The sequence below is a fragment of the Pterocles gutturalis genome, unplaced genomic scaffold, assembly GCF_000699245.1.
Source record: "Pterocles gutturalis isolate BGI_N339 unplaced genomic scaffold, ASM69924v1 scaffold6510, whole genome shotgun sequence".
Classification (NCBI taxonomy): Eukaryota; Metazoa; Chordata; class Aves; order Pterocliformes; family Pteroclidae; genus Pterocles; species Pterocles gutturalis.
In genome coordinates, this window is record NW_010138096.1 from 2261 (window position 1) to 17082 (window position 14822).

Here is a 14822-nt window from a genome sequence, read left to right on the forward strand (position 1 = left end):
ACCCTTTCTTTAAAATGAGAATATATGAGGGGAGAAATATTTAAAGTTTGTGTTCTAAGTTGTTTGTTAAGTTGATTTTTCAACTGAAGAGAAAGGAAAAAGGATGGTGAAGATTTATAGGTCTTAATGCAAGCAATCTGAATTAGGATTTATCTGGTCAGGAAGGACTTGTGATATGTTATTAGAAATAAAAAATTGTTTTTATTTTTATTTATTTATTTTTTCTTCCCCCTAGGTGATTCATGGCAGGGGACGTGGAAGGGTTTAGCTCCTCCATCCATGACACCAGTGTCTCTGCTGGATTCAGAGCACTGTATGAGGAGGGATTGCTTCTTGATGTCACACTTGTCATTGAAGACCACCAATTTCAGGCCCATAAAGCACTGCTTGCCACCCAGAGTGATTACTTCAGGATTATGTTCACAGCTGATATGCGAGAACGAGATCAGGACAAAATCCATTTGAAAGGTCTGACAGCTACAGGCTTCAGCCATGTCCTCCAATTCATGTACTATGGAACTATTGAACTGAGTATGAACACTGTTCATGAAATCCTTCAGGCTGCCATGTATGTCCAGCTTATAGAGGTGGTAAAATTTTGCTGCTCTTTTCTCTTAGCTAAAATATGCTTAGAAAACTGTGCAGAGATTATGAGACTTCTGGATGATTTTGGTGTAAACATCGAAGGAGTCAGGGAAAAATTGGACTCCTTTCTGCTAGAGAATTTTGTGCCACTCATGTCCAGACCTGACTTCCTTTCATATCTGAGCTTTGAGAAGCTCATGTCTTACTTGGATAATGATCATCTGAGCAGGTTTCCAGAGATAGAGCTGTATGAAGCTGTTCAGGCCTGGCTGCGCCATGATAGAAGACGCTGGAGGCATACGGACACCATCATTCAGAACATCAGGTTTTGTTTGATGACACCATCCAGTGTTTTTGAGAAGGTTGGTGCATTTGAAAAGCAATAGACAGGATTCACCATTTAGCTAGGGCAGCATGACATTAAATAGGTAAGATTCCCAAACCTATTAGGAGGAACAAAAAGATAGTCTTTCTTTACCTAATAAACCTGTAGAAGACAAACATCTGAAAGTATTGTAATCTAATTATTAGACAATAGTATGTACAGTTGCTGGAGAACAGGTAGGTTTACAATACATGTTTTTAGGTGACTTAATATGGAGAGGCCATTTTAAAAGAAGGTCACTTGTATGAAGTTTTATTGCAGTTGTTCTTACTGTTTTACACAAGTTGCTTCTTGCTTTCCAGAGATTTTAGAGCTGCATACAGTACATAGGGCATATGTCATGATAATTTTTATCAGTATAATCAAAACATAGTGACTGTAGTTTTTATGTGGTTTAAGTACAGATTTTTTTATTTACAAATGAAAACTAGCATCTGCTGTTAAATCTGCAGGGTGTTTTTGTTGTCTCTTCAGTGCTTGTGCTGTTACACAGCAGTTGGAAGTAAGCCCTGATCCTGCAAAGTTACATGTTCATTTGGTTCTACACAAGGCACATAATACAATCAGAAGTTATTGATGGTGTGAAATGTAATTATACACTTCAAATATCAGAGGAATCTCTGTAACAAGTGATCTAAAATTCAACTGACCATTTTATATGTATTAAGAGGTTAAAAGAGAACTCACTTTTTCTACTGTTCTGTTGGCAAATAGACAAAAAATGTTGTTGTCTTCTTCCTGAGAATGTCTGAGTGTTTGTCAACAGTAGAGAATTACAAAACTTTGTAAGCAGCTCTCTTGCAGGCCAGTAACAGTAAGGCTATTCAGGTTAGGAATTACTTAAACTATGCCGTTTTGTTTTAACAGTGTTAATTTTGTGTCATAAGATACAACTTTAACTTGTGTATTTTTCACATCTCAGTGAATTAATAGGATTTAAGACCCTGTGTTTTTGTTGGGCTTCTTACAAATTCATTTTCTATATATTTTTACTTTGGTATCTAGTGAATATAAAGGTACGGTTGTATTGTTCTTGGTGGTTTTAAGGGCTACTGGATAATTTAAGCAGTAATGTTTACACTTACATGTATTGTAAATTATAAAAGCTCTTCATTGCTTCAGAGACTAGTGAGTTTTTATATTTTGGATTTTTTGTGTGTGTGAATTGAATGGAGGAAGCAATAATACATAAAATATATTTTTGATCCTGTATTATCCTACACACATAAACAACATAAATACCTAAACATATTTTAGAACAGTAATGTAATGTTTATATTGGGTTAAAACATTTGCAGCTAGTAAGAGCTGAACTCTGCAAGATACTGTGTAGTTTTTAATAATGCTTTTACCTTATTATTACATAACTTAAGTCCTTCAGTGGGAGAACTGATAGGGTTCACAGAGTATTCTTAAGGTCAATCTGATAGGGTAAGACTCTTCTGAAAGAGTCTGCTTGAACTCTTTTAGTTTTTGGGATGCAAGTTCACGCATCAAGTTGTCTTCAGTTATATTTCTGTAAGCGCAAGGGAAAAGTGTCTGTTGGTCTTCAGCATTATATTTAGATACAACTTCTGGAGCTGGTTTTGGTATCAGTGTTATAAATCCTACATACAGTGCTTCTTATGTTTTATCTTGACAGCTGCCAAATGGCCAGGTAGGTACAACTTCAGGAGAAAAGTAATTTTCAGCATCCCAGTTTGTATACTCACATGTAGAAGCTTTATCTATGAATACCCTTTGCATTAATTGAATGTGAGAACAGAGAGAAGCCAGTGCAGATTCTGGAGTGGAACGACTCAGCAGAGGGTAGCACAGCTAAATAAGTATGTCATTTGTTGCTGCAGCTAGGAATGTATTTGTGTTTTGCCCTGGCTAGAGAGCATTGAGTAATCCAGCATGACAAGTGACAAAGGACAACTGCAGTTGGAGCTAACATCAAAATATAGACCACTTCTTTTTTTAATAAAAGAGCATGTCTGTTAACTGTTCTTGAAGTAATGTGAGGAGGACTCTCTTCTGTGTGTAGAAGGGGGAAAAATATTTGTAAAACTGCTTTTTTTGGAGATCCGCAAACAGAATTCGTCCTTTTTCTGAAGCCAGCACATACTAAAAGCCTGTGTGAATATATCAGATACAGAGGTGGACTCCTGCAGTTCAATGAGCTCTGTATTTGCTATATAGTGGCTGGCTTGTTATATGTACTCTTATGTAGTCTTTCCAATATGTATTTCTAAGATGCCTGTCATTGTAATATATAAATAACATATAACTTTACAAGTCACAGTAAGGATACTTTCGGCCTCTTAAACTATTCACTTTTTTACAGCATTTTTTTTTTTAAATTTACAATCTGAGTGGGCTGGCTTGTCCTTTCAAAAATGGAATTGAGTGACTCTATACCTTAAGGCTGATGTGCATTTGGAGTGAAGGTGTGGCCTGTTTGCTTAGTGTAAGAACAGTAAGTTGTCCTGGAAGAACTGCTTCTGAAGTATGAATGGATACTCCTTTTGTTCCTCAGCCCTTAAAATGGATGTAGATGTATGAGGAAAAACGGAAAGATAAATGAAGTAAGGATTTGGGGAATAGTTAGAAAACAAAAGCATAGTGTATGGAGAGAAGCACAAGTTTTGCTATCCATGTTACACTTTCCTTTGTTTGAAACATATCTATGGTTCTGTAAGTCTTGAGGAAGGTTGGAGATAAAAATTAGAGGGCATTTCTCCTAGATCACCGAGTTCATTTTGTTATTGGAGATAAACATGTCATGTATGATTTTTCTTCATAAACTTTTTAAGCTCCATTTAGTTTCTATGTACTACTCAGGTTGAAATGTTGTTTCAAAACCTCTGTCCTTGACATTTAATTTTTTTTAATGTGCAGTCTGTAGGGTTTGTAATGACTATCCCAAGCTGATCTATAAATTGCCAGCTTGAATCAGAAATTTACTAATCACTAAGTGCATCAGATTCTGCTTTAGAGGTAGTATGAATAGCACATTATCTTTGAGTACGTGCTTTCCTGTGCTTAGAAAATAGTAACTTTTGACAAGATATAATTGTGACTTTACCTTTGATAAAAGTGTTGAATTTCTCTTTTTTCATATTTGTCTCCATGTCTAGTAGTTTGCATGTATCTACTTCTACAACTTTGCATGCTGAAGGTTAGAATAATAAGTGTCTAGTGGATGAGGTTAGTGGGCCCCTCTTATATTAAACAGGTGCTGCACTTGATATTTTTATGTCTAAAGGTTGTTGCTGACTTTGGTAGATTTGCTAGCAGTATTTATTATGTGCTGAGCATCTCAATTCTGGCGTATAGATTGTTGGCTCTACTCTGATTTGAGAGATTAGATTTCAGTTAGATTCCAGCTCGATGATGACAATGTCTCTTGCCAGTTTCTAAAAAGGAACAGCAAAATACTCAATTTGAGGGTATTGTCCTTGCTGCACAGAGGCTATGTCATCTTATTTTTCTGTAGTTGGGCTGAGAAAACACTAAGTGATTTGTAGCACTTGCAGAAGAGCCCTTCAAAGCCCTGTACTGGTACTGACCAGTTTTTGTACTGGCCATGGGATGTAACTAAGCAATGACCCATGCTACAAAAAGGGAAAGTTAAGTACAGTAGCTTGTCCAATGCTATGTATACTGATGTTGTCTTGAAAAGTAATTTTGGTTGCTGCTGTTTTAGAGACATACGTGTGAATTTTTCTATTTGACTGAATTTTGAGTTGGAATAAGTATGTTAACATTTTGATGTTTGTTGACAGGCTTATAATTGTGCTTAGAATATGGCCAGAGATTAGATGTGAAAATAATAAGTATACTAGTTAGTAGGGTTGGTGGATCTTGAGTTTTGATTCAACATAATCTCTAGTAAATTATCTTTTTTTTTTTTTGCAAGTAAAAGGAGGAATTTGCTCTCTAGAGGTCTGATACAGGCACCATCATTATTAATTGAAAATATGTAGCGCATCTTCCGTGTTCCTAGTAGTTGAGTTTGAGTTGTATCACTTACACATTCAGAACTGGCAGTTTTAGAAAACTTAAGGAAGCACAATTTTATAACCTCCGAAATAGTCCTCTGCTTATGTGGAGATGATAGTCACATTATGAGCCATCCACATTTTTCTGTGGTGGTTTTTTTACCAGTTCTACAGAAGGAACCAAGCTAATATCTCCCCCATATAATAACATGTTAACGTTTAGTTACCAGGTGTACAAGTAATAGATGTTTAGTTTGGGCACTTCAAAAGTAGCCTTTCTTCATGGTTTTGAAAACTTTTTTCTAAAAGCCCAAGAGCAATAGCTGCAAATAGTTGTATGGGGAAAAAAAAAGCTGTATACGGAAGTCAAACTTATGTTACAGAACATTTACCTTGCATTTCATTACTCTTTCTGCAGCTTATTAATGTGCTTAATTGTTTTAAGGGGGTGGGAATGATGAGGATAACATGGGACATGTGGTCTTTTGTGGGGATCACTTTTAAAATTAGAAACTAATGGCTTACATTTTGGGCTTTTCTTTTTCATAGAATATAGATAGAAAATTCTGTAACTTGCATAGTTACTGCAACTAGAAAACCATGCATTGCAATACAGCATGAAAATAGGCAGTGATCAATATCTGCATTCATTTGGAAAGACAGCAATTTTTAGTGAGTGTTCCATTGACTCAAGATGAAGAAGAGAAATTGCATTCGAGCTCCAATTTACTATGGCTGGAGGGTTGGTGGTGATTTTGGTGAAGTCTTGATGTTTTTGGTATTGACTACCTAGGGGGTGAGTAGGGAGGTGGATGTTTTTTAGTTATTTTCTTCATCTTTTTTTATGGAATGACACATTTGATTTTGTTTATGCTGCTGCCTGTCTGTGTAGCTGAAAGTCCAACCGTGAACCACTGTAACTGGTAGATGGTGCAATAAGATAGTTCTCATGAGAGTTCTTTGGGGAGCTCTTACATTAGCACTATGTCCCAGCAGGACCTCTATAAGAAGGTTTTGTCCAGAAAACTGAAGAGAAAGAATTGGAAAGAACATAAAAAAACACACGAGCAAAGCTTTAGCACTTGGATTAAATTCCTTTTTTACAGTAAGACTGGGGCTGGTGAGGAAGTTCAGCTTAAACTTTCTTTGAGACCCTTCAGCAAGGTAACAGAATAGTCTTTCTTTAAACTTTGAAAATGCTATGAAGCATTTCTATTTTTTTATCAGTTCTGAGCTGATGATGTACTCTGAAGAATGCCCGTTCGTTTTGCTTCAAGGTTCATCACGATTAGTGTACATTTCCATCTGTTTTGGATGTTTTGCAGAAACTTGTGAGTGTTCTCTCTAATTGAGTGTGTTGGTAATTAGGTGCATGTTCCTTCTAGAGCTTCTCCATTTGAACTTAACAGGAAAGTCAGTCTGTTTGTAAGCACTTAGATATTTGTTGATCAACTACTTGTTGCTACTTAGGGGTAATGGCAGAAGCCTAGTTTTGAATGCTGAGGGATTTTCTTCAGCGTATTTTGGGTGTTAGCAATTCCCACAAAAAACTTGCTGAAGGCCATGTTCTTTAATCTACTAAAACTAAAATATATGCACAACTTACAGTTGTGTTTTAATACCTAAACACCTACATTTTAATGCTTCTCTTTTTTGTTTATGCACACAAGTAACTAGAAGTATTGTAAAATTATGCAGAAGTGTAGGTGTTTGGAGCGTTTTCGTTACTATGGGCTGAAGAGGACTTTCAAGTAATTCTGGAAGATTTCACGCAAGCAGTGAACGTGAAAGTGGGCAAACTGACCTACATTTGCTTTGTCTGCATTTGCATCAAGCAAGCGTGAGCAGTCTGTACTTTCACGTAGGCATATCCTGACATTCATCTTGGACCATCGTTTGAGCCTCAGGAGAGGTACTGCTCCTGCATGGCAGAGGTTGTGCTGATGAAAGGTAGAGGGCTAGAAACACTGGTATTTTTCCTCAACAACAAAGTCTAGGAAGCCTCCAACTACCTTTTCACACCAGAATTTAGATAGTCTATCACTCTGTTTTGTTTTGTAGGGTTTCTTTTTCTGAATATTGTAAGAAATCTTAGTGCTTATGTATTTTAATCTCTTCAAGATTGCACTTGTAGATAGCTTCCCCACAAACTTCAATCTGAAAGAGTTGTTTATAACCAGTAGTTGCGTTTGCTTCTTGATGTCTTTCTGGTTTCAAGTAAGAGATTGAGGCTTTGCTTTGATGTTAGGGCCTTTGTCAAGGTAAGTAGTAATAAACTACTAATAGATTGATTCCCTGGTTTTGAGAGTCTGTCTCTGGCATTAGAGATACTCCTTGTTTCCTTTTGCATTCTCTCATGAGGTGAGATTTAGGCTATGTGAAGGAGTAGAGTGGTGAACATATATGAGGCTTATTCCAGTTTCTGGCTGGCATTTCAATTTCTAGATCTAAAGACAGTTTTAAATGTTGAAGGGGAAAGAAAAAACATTTCCCATCTCTGTCAGGCTTTGCTGGTGTGCCTTCACATTGTAAGCGTGTTGGTCCTGTTGTCTTCCATAATCATCCAAGAAAACTTGAAATGCGTATAGGTGGAACAAAAATTGTTTATCTTTGTTTAATTCAAAAAATGATAGCTCCAGTTTAGGAATGTGTGAAATAGTGATACTGTTTCAGATTTGGAAAGTTGCTTTTAAGGATAAAGTATAGCACCCATGATTCTTTGTTATTTTAACTTCCTGTTTAATTTTTTGTAACCTTTAAGGCTTTCAATATTTTACCTTTTTTTCTGTGCTGTGGTTCTTTCCCCCTCACCTCCCTCCCCCAGTATATTTTCTGGAATATATGTTAAATCTTTTCAGTCAGGCAAGGTATACAGCAAATGTCATATGAGCAGATCTCCTGTGTTTGTATTATATATTCTTTAATTGCAATAAGAAAATAGACCTGTTGTTCTTCAGAAGAGTTGGGCTTACTGTGGATGTTTTATAAGCACTATACCTAAGTAAACCTTTTTGGTCCATCATCACCCCTGGTAAAAACAGTAGAAAGAAGTTGGATATTGCCCCAAGAATAATATATATAATTTGCATGTGACCATCCTCTTTTTGCCAAGCAAAGATAAGTTGAACTTGTCAAAATAAAGCGGGGCAAAGGAAGAGTGTAAATAAAAACATAAAATCACCATAACTCTTGTGCTATACAGTGCTTTACAATGGTAGGTTAGTATTCAGGGTTTTTGGAAAATTTGGTGTGTAAAACAAGCTCAAAATCTGTGCAAATCATGTCCAATAGTAACAGTTCAAAAGATTTAAAAAAATGTTTTATCTGACAGCAGTGTCTTAATTACTATACAAGGAAGAGAAATTATTAACAGAAGGCTAACAAAATCTGAATAGTACATGTTTATGGAACAAGCAACTACTTTGTTTACAAGGTCTAAGGAGCATTCGTTTCCAAATTGCTTTTCATATACGTGAAAACTCACACCACTACCACCCCTTAGGTAAGTGCTGGTACAGGCTTTTGTCCCTTGGGACAGGGAATAGGAGGAGGTGGTGGGGGAACAGATATTGAGGAATAGTAGCTTCTGATGTTATCTTCTGGTCACTTTGAAATTTCAGAGTGACCTGACATTTTTCAGAGCTGGTGAAAACTAAAGGCATTTGGAGTGTTTGAAAGCAATCCAGTTTTATGTGAAGAAACTGGAACTTGGGATCAAATCTGATAGAGGATTTGTGGATTTGGCAATATCTATCGGGTTTTTGTTTGTTTTAGAAGTGTAATGCAGAATGCTGTGTTAGACCAGAGTGTACAGGAAGAGGGAAGCCTCTTGGAAGAGAATCACACAGTGACCCGAGGGCTGTCTAGAACTAGATTATTTAAAATGTTCAAGATGGGGATGTGTTTTGGAATTGCCTCAGTATCAGTCTCAGGAATTTAAATTGGCTTAGATAGTAGGAAGGGTCCTGGAAAGGTAAATTCTTACAGTCTTCTCCCCACCCACCCCAACTGAGAATTCATCAGAAATTATGCGAGGGTAGACCTTCGTAAACACAGAATGGGTGTGTAGAATGTTTTTGAAACCCAGGAAAATAGTGCATTTTTAATTTAGGTACTTCATGGATTAAGCAGAAGATGAACAGAAGCTTTTTTGGGGAGAAGGAATAATGGTTTGTAGACTTGGGGATTTCAGTTGTGCCTAATTCAGGCTTAAATTCTGTGTCTGAGTATTCTGCTGAAAAATGGTAATTGCTGCTGTTAATCACTGAATTGCCATCTGGATTTTGGATAACAGTACATTAGCTTAACCCTCCATACACAAATGCAATTGCTGTCAAGATTGCCTGAATTAAACTAAGTAAAATAATCTTCTAATGACACTTAGTCACCTAGGTTTTCTGGATTGTTTCTCTTGGTCAGAATTTTAATATCTTTTAAATGTATTCATAGGTAAAAACATCAGAGTTTTATCGATACTCCCGGCAGCTGCGACATGAGGTTGACCAAGCCATGAATTACTTTCATAGCGTTCACCAGCAGCCTTTGATGGAAATGAAATCGAACAAAATTCGTTCTGCCAAACCCCAGACTGCAGTATTTAGAGGAATGATAGGACACAGTATGGTAAACAGTAAAATTCTTCTCTTGCACAAACCAAGGGTCTGGTGGGAACTAGAGGGTCCTCAAGTACCGTTACGACCAGACTGCCTTGCCATCGTGAATAACTTTGTGTTCCTATTAGGTGGGGAAGAACTGGGGCCAGATGGTGAGTTTCATGCTTCATCCAAAGTTTTTAGATATGACCCAAGACAGAACACTTGGTTACGAATGGCAGACATGTCTGTTCCACGTTCTGAGTTTGCTGTTGGAGTTATTGGGAGGTATGTTTATGCAGTGGCTGGCAGAACCAGGGATGAAACGTTTTACTCAACTGAACGGTATGATATTACTGAAGATAAATGGGAATTTGTGGATCCCTATCCAGTCAATAAATATGGACATGAAGGGACCGTGCTTGGTAACAAGTTGTATATCACTGGTGGAATTACATCATCTTCAACTTCTAAGCAAGTGTGTGTGTTTGATCCCAGTAAAGAAGGGACAGTAGAGCAGCGAACAAGGAGAACTCAAGTGGTCACTAACTGTTGGGAGAACAAATGCAAAATGAATTATGCAAGATGCTTTCACAAAATGATTTCTTATAATGGTAAGCTTTATGTCTTTGGTGGTGTCTGTGTGATCCTGAGGGCCTCCTTTGAATCTCAAGGATGTCCTTCTACAGAGGTTTATGACCCAGATACTGATCAATGGACTATATTGGCTTCTATGCCAATTGGTAGGAGTGGTCATGGTGTAGCTGTTCTGGACAAACAGATAATGGTTCTTGGAGGCCTTTGTTACAATGGTCATTACAGTGATTCGATTCTCACCTTTGATCCAGAGGAAAACAAATGGAAAGAAGATGAATATCCAAGGATGCCGTGCAAGCTGGATGGCTTACAAGTCTGCAGCTTGCACTTTCCTGAATATGTTTTGGAGCATGTTAGACGTTGCAGCTAAACCAGAATGAAAAACTTAGTGAAATAGAAAAAAACTATACTTAATTTGTCAAAAAATACAAACCAGTTGAATTCCTTCAGAGACATTACCTTGTGTGTAAGAACAACTGCTAAATGCTTAAGAGAAACAGGATGTACAGGGAAAGTACTTACCAAGGTTATTAGAAAGCCAGTAGTTGGTCTGATATTGTAAAAGCTTTGGGTGTTTTTTAACAAACATAATTGTAAGTAGAGGAAAGAAAAATATATTTTTGAGTGTGGCTATTTTTTTTGTAACATTTTATGTCCATAATACTTTCTGCTCTTTCTCCTTTCTGGGGAATGGACGTCATTCTGGATATCTGGTCTTTCATGATTCAAGTGTAGTAAAAAGACATGGCCAAGACTTTATTAAAAATAATGGTAAGGATATGGATGTCTCAAGGAAATGTTTTTGAGCCTGCATTTAAGTACCTTCTGAAGTTCTGTGTGCTGAGCAACTGCCACTAAAGTCATTGGTGAGTATTGACACTTGAAATGTGAAGACCCAGATCATTTTTAGGTGCTCTGCTTTTAAGTTCATATTTGTCTTTAAAAGATCTTGTTCGGGACTGTAATAGTAATTATTCTGTGAAATTCTAACTTGAACTGTTGGTTTCAGCTTCCCTGAAGTTGTGTCTCCATGGAGAAGCTGGCTGTAACCTTTCGAGCATTAGAAATGATTGGAATTTGCTTGGGTTTAGAACGTGTGGGGGCATGTGAGAATGTTTTGTTAATTTACATTTCCACCATGCTTTTATTGTTTCAAACATGAAATACAACATAAGCTTACATTCTCTTTTCCATTTCCTGTGGAGCTTTTGAGGCAGTTATTTTTGTTACTTCATATATCAGAGGGATATTTTTTTAATTGAAAGTTTGTTTGTGTTTGCTTTTAGTATTTAGCTCCAGATAATTTAGTCTTTAAATAAAAAGATGACTAAACTGGCTAATAATAATTTCCTGTTACTATCAAATTTTGAGCATTATGATCAGATTAATATAAGATGAGATTTAAAAACATTTAAATGCCTCTCGTTTGTTAAGGAAGAGGTAAGTTGCAGTCTTTGAGTAGTAAGCTGAGGGGGCTTTCTTCTTCTTTTCCCACCCCAACTGTAACGAAATACCAGCAAATCTGATCTCACCCACATGTTTAAAATGTAACACAACTTGCTTTTAAACAATAGGTGTATTTGCCTTTTCTTAAAAAGGTGGACATAGTGAGTTGCAGTCTAGGGGTTTTTTTTACATTCATTGCAAAAATATATCAGCTTCATGTCTTATTTTAGCAACTAGCTCCAGGAGGAACTTTTGTTTTCGAATGAGCCAGAATGGACAAAAAGTAAGTGCTCCTGTAAAGCGGTTGGATGCTGCCAGTTCCCATTCCGAATGCTGCTATATCTGTTTTTAGAGGACAGGTGTTTTTTCTCAAAGTATGCATAAGGAAAAAATAGCTCTTTTTTCCCCACAAAGTGTTGGTAATAGTGGATGGTATTAGGTGGCAGAAAAACTTTTTGAAATAATTTTCCCCATTGATTCAGCAGGAGGAAGGCAGTACTTGATTTTACAAAGGCTCTGCTATTTCAGAAAGCACTGCTACCGAGAGGGGCTAGTGGCAGCATATGAGCTACCTGGCAACCTGCTTTTATGTTACTTTCTTTTGAAAGGCGTAGATGCCCTACTTTCTGCAGTATGATAGCAGTCCTGTTATAACTAGCTCTAAGGGTTTGTGACTTCAATATTTCTCTGGTTTCTGAGATTTGCAACCATTTTTTCTTGAGGACCTCCTGCCTTACAAATTCAAGTGCTGTGTTTTTTCATGCTGATAATATAATAACTACTTGCATCAGGGACAAAGCTTCACTGGACACTCAGGAAGCAAAGGGTGAAATTCAGCAGGTACAAATTCAGATCCGTTTAAAAACAAAAACATTGCTTAACTCATTATGTCCATTCTTTTGCAAAAGGAGGATAAGCATTATGGGGAGATGCTTACTCTTTACAGGCTTGTGTCAACATTTATATGACGAAGTCTTTTTAGAAATAGTTGCATTTGTAGAGGTATTTTGCTTTTTTAATATATTTTTCCTTAAAAAAAAAAAAAAGTAGTGAATTGGGCCCCCAGTTCTTTTGATACTTCAAATGTATACTTCACATATGTGAACAGTCCAATATAAAGAAAACAGAAAACTGTAAGGTACTTGAAAACACAAATGGTATTAAACCTGTGCTTAAGTGTTTATAGGCTTGGGAGCATCAAAGAAAACATCTGTCCTGCTCTCCTTCCATTAATAAAAATATACTTGGTGAGATTACTTGAATAAGTGTGGCCCATCGCTTGTGGCAGGGCTCACTGAAGGAGAGTGGGAAAGAACATAACTGGAAAGTACGTGTAATCTATTTAAAGCAAAGCTTGCCATTGTCCTGTAGCTAACATTTTGAGATTTTAATGTTTGTAAAACAATCTGAAGCTGCTTAAAATAAATACTAATGACTACTTTTGCATCTGTATAATATTTTTGGAAGTTGGTGAGTAACTTTAAAATTTCCATTTGTGTGAGTAAACATCATAAAACATAGTTGTATGTGGCAGAAAAACTGACTTGTTTTGAGCACAGCTTTCCTGGATTTCCCTCTGGTTTTTTTTTTTTCACTTCCTAAATTTCAATTAATTTTTATATAGTCTTTTAAAAATCACTTTCAAAGATCAATTTAAAATACTTTTGGATTAATATTAAATTGGTAGCTAGAGGGAAACCACTTCTTTTTGCAGATGGTAGTATTTATTTATGGCTCTGGTAGAAAACCTTATTTTAAGTCTAGACAGTGTTATGGAGTTAGCTATACTTAGGGGGCTTTTATTACCTCAGTGGGACCCACCTAACTTTTGTGTCACTTCTGGGAGCAGGTGAAGCAAAGAGTGAGCTATGGTTTTATTTTAAATATTTTTGCCTATATATTGTTATTTTTATAAGTCTTTTAGAAGTAAATTATTATATGCTGGAGTTTGCAATTCCACTATAGTATCCCACTTGATTCCAGTGTACAGTATCAGATTGCTTGTATTGAAAAGAATGTATTTGATACGTATTTGATAAGTTAACAGGAAAAGTTATTTTCAAGCTGTGCTGTGTTTGTGCTAGCAATTGGAAATACTTTTCCTATAGAAAATTAAAATTATGTATATGACCTCATATGTACATTTGGATTAACTGTCTAATGACTACCCCAGGGCTGCTATAAACTTCTCTGAATAATTTAAGAGTTGCCTCTTTTTAACTGTTTTAAAGCTGTTTTTCTTGTCTTTTTTTTTTGACACAAGTTAATTTTCCCTAGCAATGGATACAGTATGCTCAGACTTGCATATGCGCTCTGTTTGGTTTTTAAACTGAAAAAATGTACAAAATGTATATAAAGAAAAGTGTAAATAAAATATTTTTAATCTTTAAACACTCTTGTGTAAACTTCGTAATACTTAAAAGTGTAGTGGTCCTGGATTACTTTCTACAGGACTTCAGAGTTTACTTGGTGAAGCAACTCTTTGGAAATGTTAAGTGTTGCTGCAGTTCATAATGTTGTGTTAAAGTTATCCCAATGAGAAAAGTTGGATGTCCATATATAGTGTCAAGCTCATAACTTTAGCTGTAGTTTATAATGTTCTCAATTTTAATTGATTTAGTGCTTTCATGTGTCTACTCTGCATTTCAAGCTTGGAATAATGTTCTGAGTTGACTTCATTGTTACATGTGTAACTTGGTTTCAAGCCATAAATTTGGTGTTAGTCAGTGCTCAGAAGAGGATGTTCGCACTATCAAATACCTGGCATTGAGGGGTCTGTAACACCCTGCGCATTTACCACACACTTGGACCTTGAAGTGCCAGAAATCTAAGTCATACTGCTTTATGTTTCCTATAGTAGGAAGGGGAAACTTAATTTCAGGATTGAAGTGTCAGATTAGAACAATATTCAGTACCTGGGGAGGGTGGGGGTGAAACAAGTGAAAAAGGAGGTTATGATCTTATTTTCTAAAGCAAGCTGATGAAAGCCTTCCTTTTCAGTCAGTCCCTTGCCAGACTTTCCTTTTCTCTGCCACTATTTTTTGGCAGCTCTCTTGCTGTCAGACCAAAGCCCCTGGTTTAACAATCTACTGTCAAGAATGTTTGAAAATAACTGTGGTCTCCTCTTTTTTTTGTTTGTTTTTAATATTGAGTTCTAAACCAGCATTTTATTTTAATACTTAGAATGACTTTAAACTATATTTGCATGGAGTTCCCTCACCCCCCACCCCC

General features: G+C 36.4%; 1 protein-coding gene across 1 annotated transcript; it reads left to right on the forward strand.

Moving 5' to 3' along the window:
• The first annotated feature begins 239 nt into the window (after positions 1-239).
• Positions 240-10571, forward strand: KLHL15 (kelch-like family member 15). Its single transcript, XM_010082840.1, has 2 exons — positions 240-947; positions 9406-10571. The coding sequence occupies exons 1-2, from the start codon at positions 243-245 to the stop codon at positions 10513-10515; spliced, it is 1815 nt and encodes a 604-aa protein (XP_010081142.1). The 5' UTR covers positions 240-242; the 3' UTR covers positions 10516-10571.
• The last annotated feature ends 4251 nt before the right edge of the window (positions 10572-14822 follow it).

Excerpts from the sequence above, each read along its gene's own strand:
- KLHL15 (XM_010082840.1), top strand. The coding sequence starts at position 243 with ATGGCAGGGGACGTGGAAGGGTTTAGCTCCTCCATCCATGACACCAGT. Across the intron at positions 948-9,405 it reads CATCCAGTGTTTTTGAGAAG|GTAAAAACATCAGAGTTTTA; the intron begins GTTGGTGCATTT and ends ATGTATTCATAG.